This window comes from Balaenoptera acutorostrata, chromosome 1 (assembly GCF_949987535.1).
Source record: "Balaenoptera acutorostrata chromosome 1, mBalAcu1.1, whole genome shotgun sequence".
Taxonomy (NCBI): domain Eukaryota; kingdom Metazoa; phylum Chordata; class Mammalia; order Artiodactyla; family Balaenopteridae; genus Balaenoptera; species Balaenoptera acutorostrata.
In genome coordinates, this window is record NC_080064.1 from 74,811,483 (window position 1) to 74,828,590 (window position 17,108).

Below are 17,108 nucleotides of genomic sequence, written 5' to 3' on the forward strand. Positions count from 1 at the left end.
CTTAATAGTTTAACAAAAGATGTTCATCTCTGTCACAGCTTTGTTTTTAAGGCTTTCCACACTTCTTCAGTTTGCTGTTTGGCTATGGCATCTCCAGAGTAGTCAAGACAGTTTGCATGCCACATGCCAATGCCGAGTAAGCCACGGTTTTGTACATATGCTGCCTTTAGAGAAATGCTCTGAGGGTCATCATACCACACTTGATGAAAATGTCCAGCCTGATCCTATACAAATAAATTAAAGTGTAACTTTAAAGTATTCAGCAATAAGAGGGAAAGGTGTTTCTTAAATCCAATGATTCAAGAAGGATACAATGAAATAATAAAAATTTTAGGGCATACATAATACTTTCCATGGTTCTATATGTAATACTTTCTAGATATCATTGCTTGTGGCACTTTTACAACAATAGAGATCACACAAATGAGCCTCCCAGTATATCCTATTTAAAGTCCTTCTCATGCCCTAAGATTCTTTCCTTGCTCTGTTCTGATGATTATCAACCAAGATGTACTGTACACATCTGAATCACTTGTGAGCGCTTTTAAAAACAGATTCCTGGGCTTCCCTGGTGGCGCAGTGGTTGAGAATCTGCCTGCCGATGCAGGGGACACGGGTTCGAGCCCTGGTCTGGGAAGATCCCACATGCCGCGGAGCGACTAAGCCCGTGCGCCACAACCACTGAGCCTGCGCGTCTGGAGCCTGTGCTCCGCAACAAGAGAGGCCGCGACAGTGAGAGGCCCGCGCACCGCGATGAAGAGTGGCCCCCGCTCGCCGCAACTAGAGAAAGCCCTCGCACAGAAACGAAGACCCAACACAGCCAAAAAATAAATATAAATAAATAAATTAAAAACAGATTCCTGGGACCCACACCACATGAAACCTATTGAATCAAAATCTTCCAGGGCTAGTGCTATAACATATATTTATTTGTTTCCTTATGTTATGTTTTAATGTTCCATTAGGTAATTCTGATATGTAGCCAAGGTTAAGGAGAATCACTGCTTTTGTCCTCTAAAACCAGCTTATATACTTTTTTGGATTTCCTTACAGTTCCTGGAAATGTGCCTAGTTAGGAGCTCAACAGGTGATTTTGTGTATGATGAATGGCAGTGGACAAAGAAAACATCTCCTTTTCTAGGTCTTACAGAATTGAGTCTAAGAGCCTGTTGGGTCTGGACCCCATGGGTGACTTAGGCACACACCTAAGAACCACAAACTAGAAACTAGTCTTATGCTCACCTTCCACCCTGTAAAGTCCTTCTCCCCAGCATCACTTACCTCTATCTAGTACTAAACACAGTCTCTTTTAGAAGGTATATAAGCTATGGATAAAGGATAAAAGAAAGAGGAAAGGAGCAGAATTAGGCAAAAGGGTAAAGGAAGAGAAAAAGATAGGAAGTAAAAATAGAATGATCTGTGATTTAAAATAATTCACTGATTTTTATATACGTCTGGGGAACTCTTTAAAGACAATTCTCAATGAATACCAGTAATATTTCTATTTATGGTAGCACCATGAGAATTAGAATCATCTCCTAAGATGACTGCTTTAAAGGACAATAGTCACTTGGTAAATGAATAAGCTATGGCATATTTAAGTACAGTAGATTCATTACATACAAGCATATCTCATACTGTATCTTATATTCCATTCTTTAAAATCTTTAGAACTAGAAAAAGCTATACATGCTGTAGTTTCAATTGTGATTCAATATTAAAAGGCAACTAGAAAGACTTATTTTTGTAGAGTCAGGGGCAAACCCAAAGACATGCACCTTTGAATTTTGCCATCATTCTAGCTAGTACTTTGAGCTTTTTTGATATGTTAAGAAATTTCAAATGCCTCAAATAGTGAAGGATCAAAGGATAAAAAACTGAGTATATGTAAGTTTGACAGATGCCTGGTTAAGGAATGTATGCCTCCAAGAATATTGAGTGCAAGATGAAGCTGCTATTGCTGAGACAGCATAAGAAAGCAGAATGAGTCTCTTCCGTTAAAACAAAAACTTGATTTGGGTTGCTGTGGAATTTTACAATGAATGAAGAAGAGCAAATTGGCTATAAATAGATGGTTGTCTGAAGTGCCATTAAATGAATGGTTTTCAAGGCTCATCAGAATGTCTCCTGAGTTCTAAAATCTTAAAGAATGTGTCTTCTTATGCATTAAGGAAAAAATAAGTCAGGAATTACAAAAAACAGTACATCATAGGGTAAACTATTTATTCTAAATTACATATTTCCAAACTATGTATAATTGGTTAAACAAACCCTTTACCAAACTGATATCCATGAAACACTGTTCCCCTGCATGTTTCTCAGAGTGCTAGGAAACAGGGTTCTATGTTAAATAATTAAATGGCTTTATGTACTGTAGTACATCTTAAATCCTTGAATATAATGTTATACATTATAAATCTCCAAGAGAGACTTACAGTTTGTAGTGTTTTCCAAATATATTTGGCCATGGCACATGCGTGTGTATTTGTGTTTGTGTGTGTGTGTTTGTGTTTTTTTAGTATATTCTTTAAAATGAAAAAAATATATACAATTTTAAAGGTTACTTTCCATTTACAGTTATTACAAAATACTGGCTATATTCCCTGTGTTGTACAATACATCCTTGAGCCTATCTTATACCCAACAGTTTGTACCTCCCACTACCCCACCCCTATCTTGCCCATCGCCCCCACTCTTCCCACTGGTAACCACTAGTGTGTGTGGGTGTGTGTGTGTCTATGTGTTATTAACAGTTCCCAGAACAGAGTTCTATAAATACTGTTTGGTAAAGACAGGATCACAGTATACCCTAGTTTAATGTTTATACTTTAGATTCTAAAGTTTAAAAAGCTCTACACTAAAGCTTTCTACATAATTGATATACAGGCATGTACATGTATATCTATCAATTATAATTTATTAAATATGTATATTTGCAGTCATTCTTTTGTAAATGGGTACCAGACCATTAGAAAGAAATATAAATTCTTGCTGGAATTAACGTTCATCATATCATTTTAGGGTTCCTTTTGTAGTAACATAATTCAAGGTACATTAAAGATGGTTTGTACTTAGATTTTTGAGGTGTGAAAAAGTTTTTATTATGCTAAAGGTAAACTATGGAAAAGATAACTTTTCTTTGTCCCTTTGGTATGGCAATTCCTATTTATCAAACACTACCTGACAGAACTGCTAGTCATTAACTCTGTAATATTTTTCTGTCTCTAATTTTTAATTTTGTTGAATATCACATAGTTTGAATTGTGGAATAAATTTGAAATGGTACCATTTTCCATTGTGAAGTCCCTGATGACACCTCTGTTCTCAGCCTCATTCCTCCCTATATAAGAGCCTCATCAGAATTTTGAGGCTACTTTGAAATAGAGGTTTTCAGAGCAAGTAACCTATTTTGGCCCAAAGCTCTTTCAAAAGCCACAGACATCATTTATAATTGTCAACTCTTAAGGAAATCCTGTTTGTGATACACATGTTTTTATTATATCATCTAAAATGACAAGTGGCCCATGCAGAGCAGTTCCACTATTAGTATAACTTGAATTGCTCACAAGGGAAGTAAAGTTCCTGATTACACAGATTCAAAGACAAGTCTACTCATGTAAACAGCAGTCTGTATGTTGTACCCTATAAGAAAACTGATACAAAATCTTACTTTCAAATATGTAATTATGAAAGTATGCAATTATGAAAACTAAAGATTGATAACTTGTGAAAAGTCTTACTTCACAGTGATAATAAGGAGACTGCTGATTTTTATCCCACAGTCTTCCAGAAGTAGAACTATTTACTTGCTTCATGATCATTTGATAGGCCACCTGACGGTATACAGCATCTTTACAAGGGTATTTTGCAGTGGTACAAACATGATTCTAGAAATGCAAAAATGTTCATGTTATAGATTATCAATTAAGCAAATCTTAAGCAATTAAGCAAATCCAAAAATATAATAAAATTATTTATTAGACATAAAATATATACTATAGATAACCTGACTATATGGAATAAAAGTTAAATTTCATTATTAAATAGAAATATAATATTCAGAAACTTGTATGGGATTTAATTATTTAAAATAAACTCTACTTTTTAGTCTCAAACTATATTAAATAAATTCTCAATAAAGTGTATGTATTCTATATAGAGAGAAATTTCTAAATTCTAAATAAAATGAAGTTTATATAGAGGAAACAAAACAGACTCTAAAAAATATAATAGAAAGAGAAAAAAAATACGTAAGAAATGATCTGTTCTTACCGCTGATAGATTCTGGCAGGTATAATCATAACCATACCAGGGAATACCCATTACAAGTTTCTTAGGGTTAATGCCTATCTTGATGTAGTCATCATATCTTAATCAAATAGGGACAGAAAAAGCATATTTTTTTCTCTTCATATGTCTACTAATGTGTTCATACAAGCTATGCAACCACTCAGAATCCAAGTTTGTAACAACAGGTACATTTATGTAAAATACTAATATGGTGTTACTCAAATATATTATAAAAGTCATCTCTTAAGAATTATAAATTTGGTATCACTTTCTAAACAATTTCTTTTTGAATAACAGAAAACATTCAAAACAATTTAGATCAAATTGAAGCAAAATATTCACAAAATTTAATTTTGGGAACAATGACATATTTTAGTAACAATGACACATTTTAGGAAAGCATGCTAATTGTGTCTATTAACTGCTAAGGCATGGATTTGATATTCTAGATTCTAAAGCTTTAAAAAAGTTCTATAAGTCTTAAACTTTCTGGCAGGTGTGGTCTCACAGTAACTTACAGAACACACAAGTGTTCCACATTTTCTCAATATCCTATAAGCATGGATTACAGCTTGGGATAAGGAATGACCCCATCTTACTCTGTAGCAGATAATCTGTAGTTATAGGAAACAAAGAGAAAAATGAACAAATTCCTGGTACTATCATCAATCCCTTTCTTGCCCATGCTGCAAATTATGTTTTCCCACCAAGATATGTTCCAAGATTAGCTAGAATGTTGAGTAAATTTGCTGTTTTTCAGAGGCTTTAAAGTTATTGTGTACTGTTAAATATCCAAGAGAGGGGTGGAGTATGCATCATTTCCCAAACATATTTGATAATGAACCTTTTATTGATATACATAATTATCATCTCTTTCATAAACACAGTTGGCAAACATTGGGTTAAATAATTATTTTGTATTATAACACAAATTATTTTTCAAATTTTAAATAGTATATGCTTATGATCGGACTATTCTATCCAGACAATTAGGACATGATAAAATGAGGCCAGGTTCTATGATTTTACCTCTATATGAAAAAGAAAATAATTTTTATTTATTACTCAACACTTAAATCTATGCTAACTATCCCAGAAAATCTCACTTAAGTCCAAAAGATAGCAAGCAGTCTTTAATTCAATTGGTTGATGGGATACAAACCAATCCAAACTTTGGAAAGGATAATGCAAAGGTCACTCCATATGAATGACACAACAGAAGTACTCTTAATTCTAATAGGAATATAATTTTTAATGTAGCATGGGTACTAATAGTAAATGCCAAATAAGATAAAGCCAATCCTATCAATCATGTATAATAGGTACTCACATTATAGCTACCTTTGCTATTAAATTATTTAACATTGGTTATTTCAACAAAACTATCAAATTCTAAGTAAGCAAATATCTTCTTCGTGTAACTTTCTGACAAGAGTGTTGACTTGAAGTTAGAACACCTGCTTGAGTTCCAACCATATAATACTTAATAGCTGTGCAATCATGAGAACTTAACACCCTTCATCTTATCTATAATAGAGGGTTAATATAATACACCTACCTCCCAAGATTTTTTAGAGGTAATTGAAAACTTCAGAACTTTAAAACTTTTTGTAAACTTTAAAGCTCTCAAATTAAGAGGTTTTAATATGTTTCAAGAAAGCGTTACAAATGGAAAAGGTATACAAATGACTTAGAAATACTAAAATATATCTTAATGTTTGAGGTTATAGAATTAATATTGCTGATAAATGATTGTTTTGTGAATTCTTACCAGTTAATGTCTTAGTATAGGGAGAATTGGCTCCTGCAATACATTGTGACCAGACCAGACTTCGTTCACCATAAGACATCACAAAGAGAAAGTCACAAGCATCTGCAATTCCGGTATAATTATAGCACCTCCTACCTACGCAGTTTGGAGACCAAGATACATCAAAGGTTACCTGTGGGAAAACCATTTTATGTAACATGATCAAATATGCATATTATGGCAGATGTTTTGTTGATTATATATTCTCTTGCCTCATATTACTCCCCCTCTCAAAAAGAACCACTTATGTGTCTGACGTAAGGTTTGACATGTATGGAACTAGAACAAGTCTAAGAAATATATTTTTTGCCTACACGGACTGACCCAGACATATATTTTGGACAATGTTTTGGACATATATTTAGGTAATGGACATATATTTGGACCCAGGCATATTTGGACATATACAATGACCAGGAGCAGGCACTGTGTAGAAGAGGAGTTTTAAAGTCACATGCCTTCAGAGGACAGACTAGCAACTCGACTGATTGAAGGAAACTGGTGTAATCACAGTAGGGTGTGGTAGGGCCTATAAGCAACTAGAGAGTAAAAGCACACGAAAAGAATTCAAATACAAAAGTTCTTAAAAATATCGTGCAAGCTAAATAGGTCATCTCTTGGCACAAGCTTACTGGACTATGTTGGCAGTTTGAGCCCTTGATTTACAATTACTTTACATGGTAAGTTTAGTCCAACATTATAGTTAAAGAGTAGTGGTGTTTTATGGCTACAAGTATAAATTAATCAACTCAAAATGTTGAACAAATCACTTAAATGCTCTTATTTTATGTAAATATTCAAATAAAACTTGAGTGTTAAATTATCTTTCATTTTGAATAGTGAGCCAGTCCTCAATAAGGATGAATCTCTTTAAAAGATTTATTGCCTTAAGATGTTGGTCAAAGGGTCAAACTTTCAGTTATAAAATAAATAAGTTCTGAGACCTAATGTAAAAAAAAAGATTTATTGCCTTAACTGAATATTAATTAGCTTTATTTTATTAATATATGTCTGCAAACATTCTAAATCTTCATTAAAAGTTTTCTTCTTAATTAGGCTCTCAATAAATGTATTGATTAATATTACAAAAAATTGAGGTATTTTAGTTAAATATTTACACTTTGGCTAATTTATTCTACTATAACTCTTTTTAGGACTTTCTCAAAATTCTCTCTATAATTCTTTCATTATTAACACTAAAGGAAGCTCTGCTTTGTAAGAATAGGCTTTCCCCAAAGCTCTCCAGCAAAATAGGTTATAAAGTGAAATTTTTACATATTGGACTTCATTTTATCGCTGTCCCCTTTTAGAAAATGGAAGTATAATAAGGTAATAGAGAAAGTGATTACCTCTAAGCAGGTAAATTTCAAATCCATTTTGTAAGTCCTTACCTCTCTCCTGAGCAGTGAGAATATTTTCACCTGGGTTTCCTCCTGAGCAGTGAGAATATTTTCACCTGGGTTTCCTGTCATGGTTAATCTCATATTTTTGAGAAGGCAGCATTAGTATATTAGAAAAGAAATCAAAAGACTTTGGTTCTTATCTTGGCTCTCTTATAACTAGGTTATTTCATTTTAAATATCTGATCTGTTTTCCCACATGTAACAATGAAGGTGTAGAAAGAATTCTTCAAGAGCACTTCTAGCTCTTTAATTCTGTGATCACAAATTCTATAATCCTAAATTATCATCTTTTCCCAAAAACTCATTTCTCCTTCCTGGGGCTCTATATTAGTCATTTTTTTCTGGTCACCAGTTTAAGAACCTTTGGGCCATTTTCTGACTGTTCCTCCCTCACACCCCATAACTAATCTCACATTTTCCTTTGGGTGGCCTCTCACAGTTGTTCTGCCCATTCCTTTCCATTAATTAATTAATTCAATGAATATTGAACACTTGCTGAGTGTTAGGGTTATGCCATCATCCCAATTCAAACCATAAATTCCAAGTTATTGGATTACTGGGTTAGTCCTTACAGGTCTTTCTTTCTCCTCTAGACTTTTTTACGTACTACCATAAATAATCTTCCCCAAATACTTTCTATACACATTACGCATTACATACAGAATAAAATGCACACTCTTCAGTGTCACATCCTGGATCTTCCACAATCTGGTTCATCTTGGCAACTGTACTTCCCACTAACTTAACTAACATGAACTTGACATAGTAGCCCAAATTGCTCTACTTGCCCCTCAAACATGGAAATAGACATTCCTACTGCAAAGTCTTTGCTCAGTCTCTTCCCCCTTGCTCTTTCACTATAGCTTAATCAGGACTAGCAAATAAGTTCCCATACATTAATTCTACCCTATTAACAACAGCAATCTACAGAATGAAGGAAAAGTGTCTGAGACCAAAATGTGTGAGGAGAGGAGTATGGTGGCCTGCATACCAGGTATTTGCTATCCTTGACCTAAATTGTACTCATTTGAAAAGCTGAATTCCACACTGACAAACCTTCCCTACTTGTATAAAGCCATAGAGATGTTGATCGTTACATCATTTATTATTTTTCCAGTGATTCTCAAATTCATGTTGACCAACTACACCAGAATCACCTATAACACTTGGTAAAAATACAGTTCCTAGAATCTATGCCAGAATCAACTTCTGGGCATATTTTTAACAAGCACTCCCAGGTGATTCTGAGATAGATTTAGAGTCATTAGTTTATACTATATATATCCTACTTAACTAGATTTAAAATTTTGAAAGGCAGGTATCATTCATATATTCAATAAGTAATTTTTAAACATTGTGTTAGACATCGAGGAACTGGTCCCTGCCTTCAAAAAACTCACTGTCTAGCCTAGCAGTTTTTTCTCAGCTTTACTGAGGTAAAATAGACAAGTAAAATTGTAATATATTTTAAGTGTACAACATAATGATATGCATATATATGCAAAAGTATTCCCATCAAGTTAATTAACATAGCCATCACCTTTATTTATTTATTATTTATTATTTATTTATTTATTTTGGTGATAACACTAAAATTCTACTCTCAGCAAATTTCAAATTATACAATACAGTACAATCAACTATAGTCATCATGTTATGCACTAAATCCTCAGACTTTATTCATCTTACAACAAAGTTTATACCTTTTACCAGCCTAACTGTATCTAACTACAGTTTCCTTATTGATGTTTCCCTATTGATTATCTGTCTGAATAATCTGTCCATTGCTGAAAGTGGAGTACTAAAGTCCTCTACTATTATTATATTGCTGTCCGTTTCTCCCTTCAGATATCTTAGTGTTTATTTAATATATTTGGGTGCTCTGATGTGGAGCACCCACAATAAGTATTTACAATTGTTATATCTTCTTGATGAACTGACCCTTTTATAATTATATAATGAACTTTGTCTCTTGTTACCATTTTTGGCTTAAAGTCTATTTTGTCTGATATAAATATAGCTACCCCTGCTCACTTTTGGTTTCCATTTGCCTGGAACTAGTTTTTTCAATCCTTTCATTTTTAGTCTATGTGTGTCCTTAAAGCTGAAGTGAGTCTCTTATAGGCAGCGTATAGTTGGATCTTGTTGTTTTTTTTAATCCATTCAGCCACTCTGTGTCTTTTGATTCGAGAATTTAGTCCATTTCCATTTAAAGTAATTATTGATAGGTTTCTACGTAATATTGCCATTTTGTTAATTGTTTTCTGGCTATTTTCTAATTCCTTTTTTCCTTACTTTTTTTCTTGCTCTCTTCCTTTGTGATTTGTGATTCCCTGTAGTGGCATGCTTGATTCCTTTCTGATTTTCTTTTGTATATCTAATGTAGGTCTTTGCTTTGTGGTTATCATGTGGCTTACATTAAAAAAAATCTTGTAACTACGTATGGTGATGGATGTTAACTAGACTTATTGTGGTGATCATTTTGCAATATATACAAATATCAAATCATTATGTTGTACACCTGAAACTAATGTAATACTATATATGTCAATTATATTGAAATAAAGTAATTTTTTAAAACATCTTACAGTTACAACAGTCTATTTTAAACTGTTAACAACTTAGAACACATAAAAAAGCTCTACATTTTTATACTCCACCACCCGACATTTTATGTTTTGGCTGTCAAAATTTACATCATTTTTTATGTGTGTCCACTAACAAATTATTGTATAGTTTTTTTAAGAAGGAAACATCCTAATGTGTTCCTTTATAATTTCTGTAATATACTTTTTTATTGACATATAGTTAATTTACAGTGTTGTGTTAGTTTCAGGTGTACAGCGAAGTGATTCAGTTGTACATATATATATATACCTATTCTTTTTCAGATTCTTTTCCATTATAGGTTATTACAAGATATTGAATATAGTTCCCTGTGCTATACAGTAGGTCCTTTTTGTTTATCTGTTTTGTATATAGTAGTGTGTATATGTTAATCCCAAACTACTAATTTATCTCCCCCCTACCTCCCCCCCACCGCTATCCCCTTTGGTAATCATAAGTTTGTTTTCTTTGTCTGTGAGTCTATTTCTGTTTTGTAAATAAGTTTATTTGTATCATTTTTTTAGATTCCACATATAAGTGATAACATATGATATTTGTCTCTGTCTGACTTACTTCATTTAATATGATAATCTCTAGGTCCATCCATGTTGCTGCAAATGGCACTATTTCATTCTTTTTTATGGCTGAGTAATATTCCATTGTGTATATATACCACATCTTCTTTATCCAGTCACCTGTCAGCAGACATTTAGGTTGCTTCCATGTGTTGGCTATTGTAAATAGTGCTGCTATGAACACTGAGGTGAATATATCTTTTCAAATTATAGTTTTGTCTGGGTATATGCCCAGGAGTGGGATTGCAGGATCATATGGCAACTCTATTTTTAGTTTTTTAAGGAATCTCCATACTGTTCTCCATAGTGGCTGTACCAATTTACATTCCCATCAACAGTGTAGGAGGGTTCCTTTTTCTCCACTCCCTCTCCAGCATTTATTATTTGTAGACTTTTTAATGATGGCCATTCTGACTGGTGTGAGGTGACACCTCATTGTAGTTTTGGTTTGCATTTCTCTGAATAAGAATCTCTGGGAGTGGGATCCAGTGTACGTGTGTGTGTTTAATTTTTTTAAGATTCCTGGTTATCTTGGTGTATGACCAGTTTTGAGAATCACTGATCTGGGGCCACACTGTCCTTCTGTTACTCACACATTGCCTGGCAAGATGCCTTATGTTGTGATCGTCTCTCTGATCATGCTCATTATGGTAGTAGGGAAGAATACGGCCTTTTGTCATAGCACTGACAAGTTCTATGGAATTAGGCTTTGAGCCTTACTGGGCCTTGGGTGCTTTGCAAAGTAATTCAGAGTCTATGGAGCAAGTGAGACACTTCCCCAGAACTACCTCTACTCTTAGGCAAGAGCTGTTTCTGTCCTGCACTGATGAAAGCAGAGCCTGGGCAGCTAAATCCTTCCTGATTCCCATTGCCTATCCTATCTAATATTTCTAACTCTGCTGCAAGGCAAGTAGGTGGGGCAATTCCAGTATTGTATCCTGATGTGAATAAAGAACAGATTTGACACCTTAAAATTTTATAAAACTTCTCTAGTTAAGAACCTCAAAAGTTCCAGAAAATTTTTTAGGATGTACTGGAACTCTTCCTACTCAATAAAACTGAGATTCTATTTGTCATACCTTCATGAATACATTTTGATAGGAAAAGTAAGGGGTTTCCAAAAAACAACAAATGAATTTTTACCTGTGATCCCTCAATTTCACGATGGAAAGTCTGCAGTTTCTTTGACTAAAGCAGTTAACGTATAATATTCAGGTGATGAACGAGCAACTTCTTGTCTAGATTAATTCCATCCATATATTGTGTTTTGGCCAGCTTAACTTGTTGAGCTATCCAGGATGCTCTGAAAGTAGCATTAATGATATCCCTTATGGATACATCTCCTATGGAAGAAATATACATCTTTTGTACATATATGCTTTTAACAGTTTAATAAAATTTACTTCACAAACTTCCAAAGAGATCTGAATGTCTTTAAAACATCTCATAATTTTGGAATACTAAGCCCCAAATTTAAGTTTTCCAAATGAAGAAGTAATATATCAAGATCACAGAAAATCATTAGTCATTAATCTTCTAAATAACCATTATGAATAATTAGTAATATTCTCAAATTAAAAGAAAAAATCATGGACTATGGCTAGCTAAGGGTCATCATGCTAATTAGGATTCATATTTTCCTCAAAACCATACAGTAGTTTACTTAATTCTTCTAAAATATGTCTACCCGAGAAATGAATTAAACAGTATCTAAGATTAACTTTAGGATGCTAAAAAATATAAAAATGAAAAGAGAATTTTTTGGAAATTCAAGATAGCAGATGATGCAAGTATAACTTACCAATTGGCTTAGACACATCTGGTAAAAACTGTAACTCACCTTTTAGCACTACTCTGGCTCCTTTTCAATGAGCATAGCACATAAGTTCTGAGTCATAATTTGAGAAAAGTATCACAGTTGTAATCTGTGACCAGTCATAATATTTCCAAGTTTTATGTCCAACATCAAACACAAAGACCTGCCAAAACAACAGGGATAAGCACCCTCACTTAAACCAAGAAGAATATCATGCTGACCACCCAAAGTAACAATTAAACATTGATCATATGCCAGGCACTGAGAGTACAACAGTGAATAAGACATAGGGGTCCCAATTAATTGGTGGCGGAGGAAATAAGTGGGGCCTGGAAAGTAGGAGAGGGTAGGCTAGGAAGAAATAGTGGCAAGTGTCAAGGCCTGGAGGCAGAGCATGGAGGTTTATATGGCTGATGCCTAAAATTTGGAGGGAGACAACAGTGAAGAACCTGAGGGTGGTAGGCAGGGTTAAATCATGAAAGGACTTGAAGCCCTCTTGAGAAATTATCCCAAGAGAAAGGGTTTTAAAAAGAGAATATACATATTTTAGGTATGCATTTTAGAAAAATCCCTTCAGCTGAAGTGGGAAATGGTTTAAAGAGGCAAAACTGGAGGCAGAATATCTAATAGGAAAGCTTTGGAAGAATGCAGGCAAGAGATGATGGTGACCTCAACTAAAGTTGTGGAGCAGCGGAGACTATGAGATAAATGAATAAATCTGGAAGATCCTAAGAAGGCAAAATTAACAGGACTCTGACCCACTGAATGAGTAAGGTAAGAGAAAGGGAGGAGGTTGAAAATACTCAAGTTTCTGGCCGCTGCAGATGGACTCATAGATGCTGCATTTACTATGAATGATTTCTGGTGAGCCTTACTTCTTAGACTAGTGCTCAAGTTAAATACTAAGGTGGTTGATGTTATGTTTCTCCCATATTTTTTTCTCCACAGATAATATTAGAAGCACTGATCATTTTTACTTTATCCCAAATAAGGTGTTAATTCATTGATTTAGCAAATATTTATTGAATCCCAATAAGGTATAGGCAGGGTATATTGTTAGGCATTAGTGACACAGACCAGGTCCATTGGTTATTTAATGCAATAGTGTTAAGGGCTACATGGAAATGCAGGGCGCCATGACAGCATATAAAGGGGACCTGCGGCCCTGGTAGGGCAGGAAAACTTCCCTGAGGACTACACTCTTTAGGGGAGGACTGAAATCTGGGCAATGACCTAGACAGGACAGAGGAGGGGTACCAATGCACAAAAAAGAGCATTCTCAGAAGAGGGAACAAAAAAGGGCAAAGGTCTCAATACCTCAGGAGAATTCTGAATTTCTGGAGCCAAAAGAAGGTCAGTGAGGCTGGAGCACAGAAATCCTGAAAGTACATGGAAACAGATGAAACTGATGAAACTACTGAGGTAGGTGGTGGCAGGATCAAGTAGGGCTTTGTAGACCACTGAGGAGTTTCTATTTTCTCCTGAGATGAATGGGAGGCATTAAAGTGTTTTAAGCAGAGGATCATAAGATTTGCATTAAAAAATGAGAGAGACAGACAGACACACAGGGAGAGGGGGAGAGAGAAAGGGAGAGTGATATCTATGATCACTGGGCCACTGTGAGGAGAATGGATGGGGGAGGGTGGGGAGAGCTAGCTATAAAAATTAAACCAGCCTTTTCCTAATTTTCTGTCTCCTTTTTGGTATTTTGTTTATTTTTCAGAATTAACTGTGTATAACCCATTTTTCTACTAGGCAGTTACCCACTGAAATAATAAAAATTACAAAATGTGAAACTGAACAGCCCATTGTTTTTAGACTTCTTAGAATCATATTTATGTCACAAACCTTACCCTATTTCAATTCTGATAACTAAGATTGAATATGTTAAAAATATACAGAGAGCTTGTGATATAATAGAAATCCTAAAAAATAGCTTGATGAACCAATTGAATATATAAGGGGAAAAGTAATGCAGTCTAGTCTTTGTCTTTGAAAAATATAGGTCAGTAGAGAGAAAAGACAATTAACCACCAACATGCAAATGAACAAAATTTGGCTTCTTTGCATAATTGGTTTTCTAAATGTCCACAGATGCCGCCTAACCGACTAAGAGGTATTGGGTGCTACAGAAAGTCTTTTCAGATGTTAGGCTTACACACTAGGCAGGTTCTCCATAAACACTTCGACCGTTTTTACTTCTTCTAAGCAATTTATATTACTTTTTTTAACGGACATTTAAATGTCACTGCCTCAAATGTAATCTGCTAGATTAAGAACTGGCAATTGTCGCTATGTTTACACAAGAATTGCTCTTTTGGACTGAACTTCTCCACCTGCCTGATGTGTCCAGTTCCTGGTGCAGTCATCAAACTCTAGGCAGACAAGTGGTCTTCACATTACCTCCGAAAGGGTGTTTGCTTAAAGCTGCCCAAGGCCTTATAAATTATTAGGTGGGTAGACGGAATTTTTACTTAAAGACCTATTTTTAATCCCCCTTCTTGTGTGGCAGGTATAGAAAAGCAAATTAAGCAGAACGTTCAGTCTTCCACTGGACCGTGGGAGTGCTGAGATTCTTTCAAACTCATCCTCAATTCTCTTGGAAACCAATGGGTCTTGCTACTTAGGGAGTATCTCCTTACCAGCCTCTTTGCTTGTCTGGCCAGACTGCCTGGGGAGAGGCACAGCAGGGCAATGCAAGGAATTTGCACTTGGAGTCAGATCTGGGTTGGAATACTTACTGTGAGACCTGGGAGGAGTTACCCAACTGCTCTGAGCCAAAATTTCCTCATCTTTAAGGCTGAAGGAAATCCGTGGACAGAAAGGCCCCTCCATGAGCGGTCAAAGCTGGTTTTGCTCCCCCAACACCTCTTTCTTGGGCTCGGTTATTCTACTGTAACTCCTCTTAGGGCCTTGAGGACCAGACCCGGAGCATCAGGGGAAAGAGAGGCCACTGACCTCGAAGTCGGGGCGATGGGTGATGGGAAGGCACAGCGCTGGGGCCTGGCACGGGCGGTCGGCCCCGAGCCCGATGCGCAGCGCCAGGAGCAGCGGCAGCAGCAGAGGAGCGAGCCCCGGGGCCCCGCGCAGCGAGGGAACGAGGCGCCGGCTCCGGAGCTGCGGCCAGGCCATGCTAGCGGCTCACCAAACAGCAGAGCTGTCCCGCATTCCCGGGCGGCGCCTGCTTTACGGAGGGGAGGGGCCGGGCCGAGCTCCCCGGCTGGGCAGGGGAGGAGCTGGGCGGTCGCCAAGTCCGGGGGATCTGGGGCTGCGGGAGAGAGGGACCGAGGCCGCGGTGCCCCTAGCACGTCGAGCCCAGGGAGCCAGGGCCTCGGTGCCCAGCAGACAGTTGACTCAAGTGTATATCGCCTACCATCTATGTGCCTCTCTTTGGCTCTGTGTCATAGTTGTTTTGTGTCCTCCTTGTGGAGTCTGAAACTGGAGGGAGTCCTCAAAATGGAGAAGTAGGATGCCTTGGAAGGGATGACGGTGCTACATGGCTGGAATGGCCCAAAGATTTTGAAGATACAGATATCTGTTGAGTTAAGACAGCGGTTCGAATACGGCCTCTAATTTCGCCTCCTCCCATGCTTAAACTCCAGTGAAAACCTCAACCCACAAGGGAAGGGAGATGACAGCAACATTTTGGAAGCTTGAAAGCACAAGTATGAGGGGTAAGTGCCCCAGGCCCCAACAGTGCGGAAACTTGAGAAACAACGCAGTTTAAACCACAGAATCTTCAAAAGGTTCTGGAACTACAAGAAGTGCCTCAGGCATTAGCGGTGAAGGGGAGATGGAGGTTAGGATGTCCGAAAATAAAGGGGAATAGGTGAAAGCTGCTTGAGAAGCAGTGAAATCTCTAGATCCTTTCTCCAGCCTTATGTCTCTGGGCAGCTGCCCCTCTCCCACCCAGGCTGAAGTTTGGAGGTTTAATGCTCTGGGGAGGGTGAATTCTCTGGTACTTGTTCGGGTACCATACCTAAAATAGGATATAACTGACTTTGTGCCTGACCAAAGATATTGGCAACATGCCCCCAGATCATCCTATAGCAAAATTTAAAGTCAGAAACACCAGGCACCGACTCAGAGCTCCCTCTTTACTTTTTATCTCTTGCATTTAATCATGGACAACAAACAAGACAATTGAATAATATAAAGGGAACAACAGAAAAAGGAATATGGGAGGAAACAAACATTGTAGGGAGGACATTAAAAAGAAAACTCTTAGTAATATCCCCAGGAAGGCAAGAGAAGATGAAGCCACAACAGGATGAAATTTTTTTAAAAGGGGGGTGGGAATAGAAAGAGTTCTTGGAAATTAGAAAGAAGATCACAGAAATGAGGGAAAAATCACAGAAGATTTGAGCAAAGTAACACAAAAATACTCTTCAAAAAGAAAGAAAATTGGAAGAGCAGTCCAGATGGGAAGAAATCATCAATTAAGTAATTCAAGAAAAATTCCAGGAATGAAGGACAGGAGTTTTCAGAAGGAAAGGGCAAAGAATAGATCCTAAGAGCTTCCAGAGAGAAAAAAAATCACAAAGTATCAAGAATCAGAATGTTATCAGATTTCTCAACAGCAACATCTAAAGCTCAAAGACAATGAA

General features: G+C 36.4%; 2 protein-coding genes across 2 annotated transcripts in view; one reads left to right on the forward strand and one right to left on the reverse strand.

Moving 5' to 3' along the window:
* SPATA1 (spermatogenesis associated 1) overlaps positions 1-10,203 on the forward strand; it is a 57,695-nt gene extending 47,492 nt beyond the window's left edge. Inside the window, exon 16 of the mRNA XM_057539919.1 lies at positions 6,077-10,203. The gene's annotated coding sequence lies outside the window, so the exon portion shown is untranslated. The remainder of the gene's footprint in view (positions 1-6,076) is intronic.
* On the reverse strand, positions 24-15,633 carry CTBS (chitobiase). Its single transcript, XM_007173017.2, is given in 9 exon segments — positions 24-224; positions 3,741-3,887; positions 4,273-4,370; positions 6,062-6,233; positions 11,829-11,856; positions 11,858-11,921; positions 11,924-12,028; positions 12,526-12,664; positions 15,460-15,633. Coding segments are annotated over 9 exon segments (1,128 nt in total).
* Between the last annotated feature and the right edge of the window lie 1,475 nt (positions 15,634-17,108).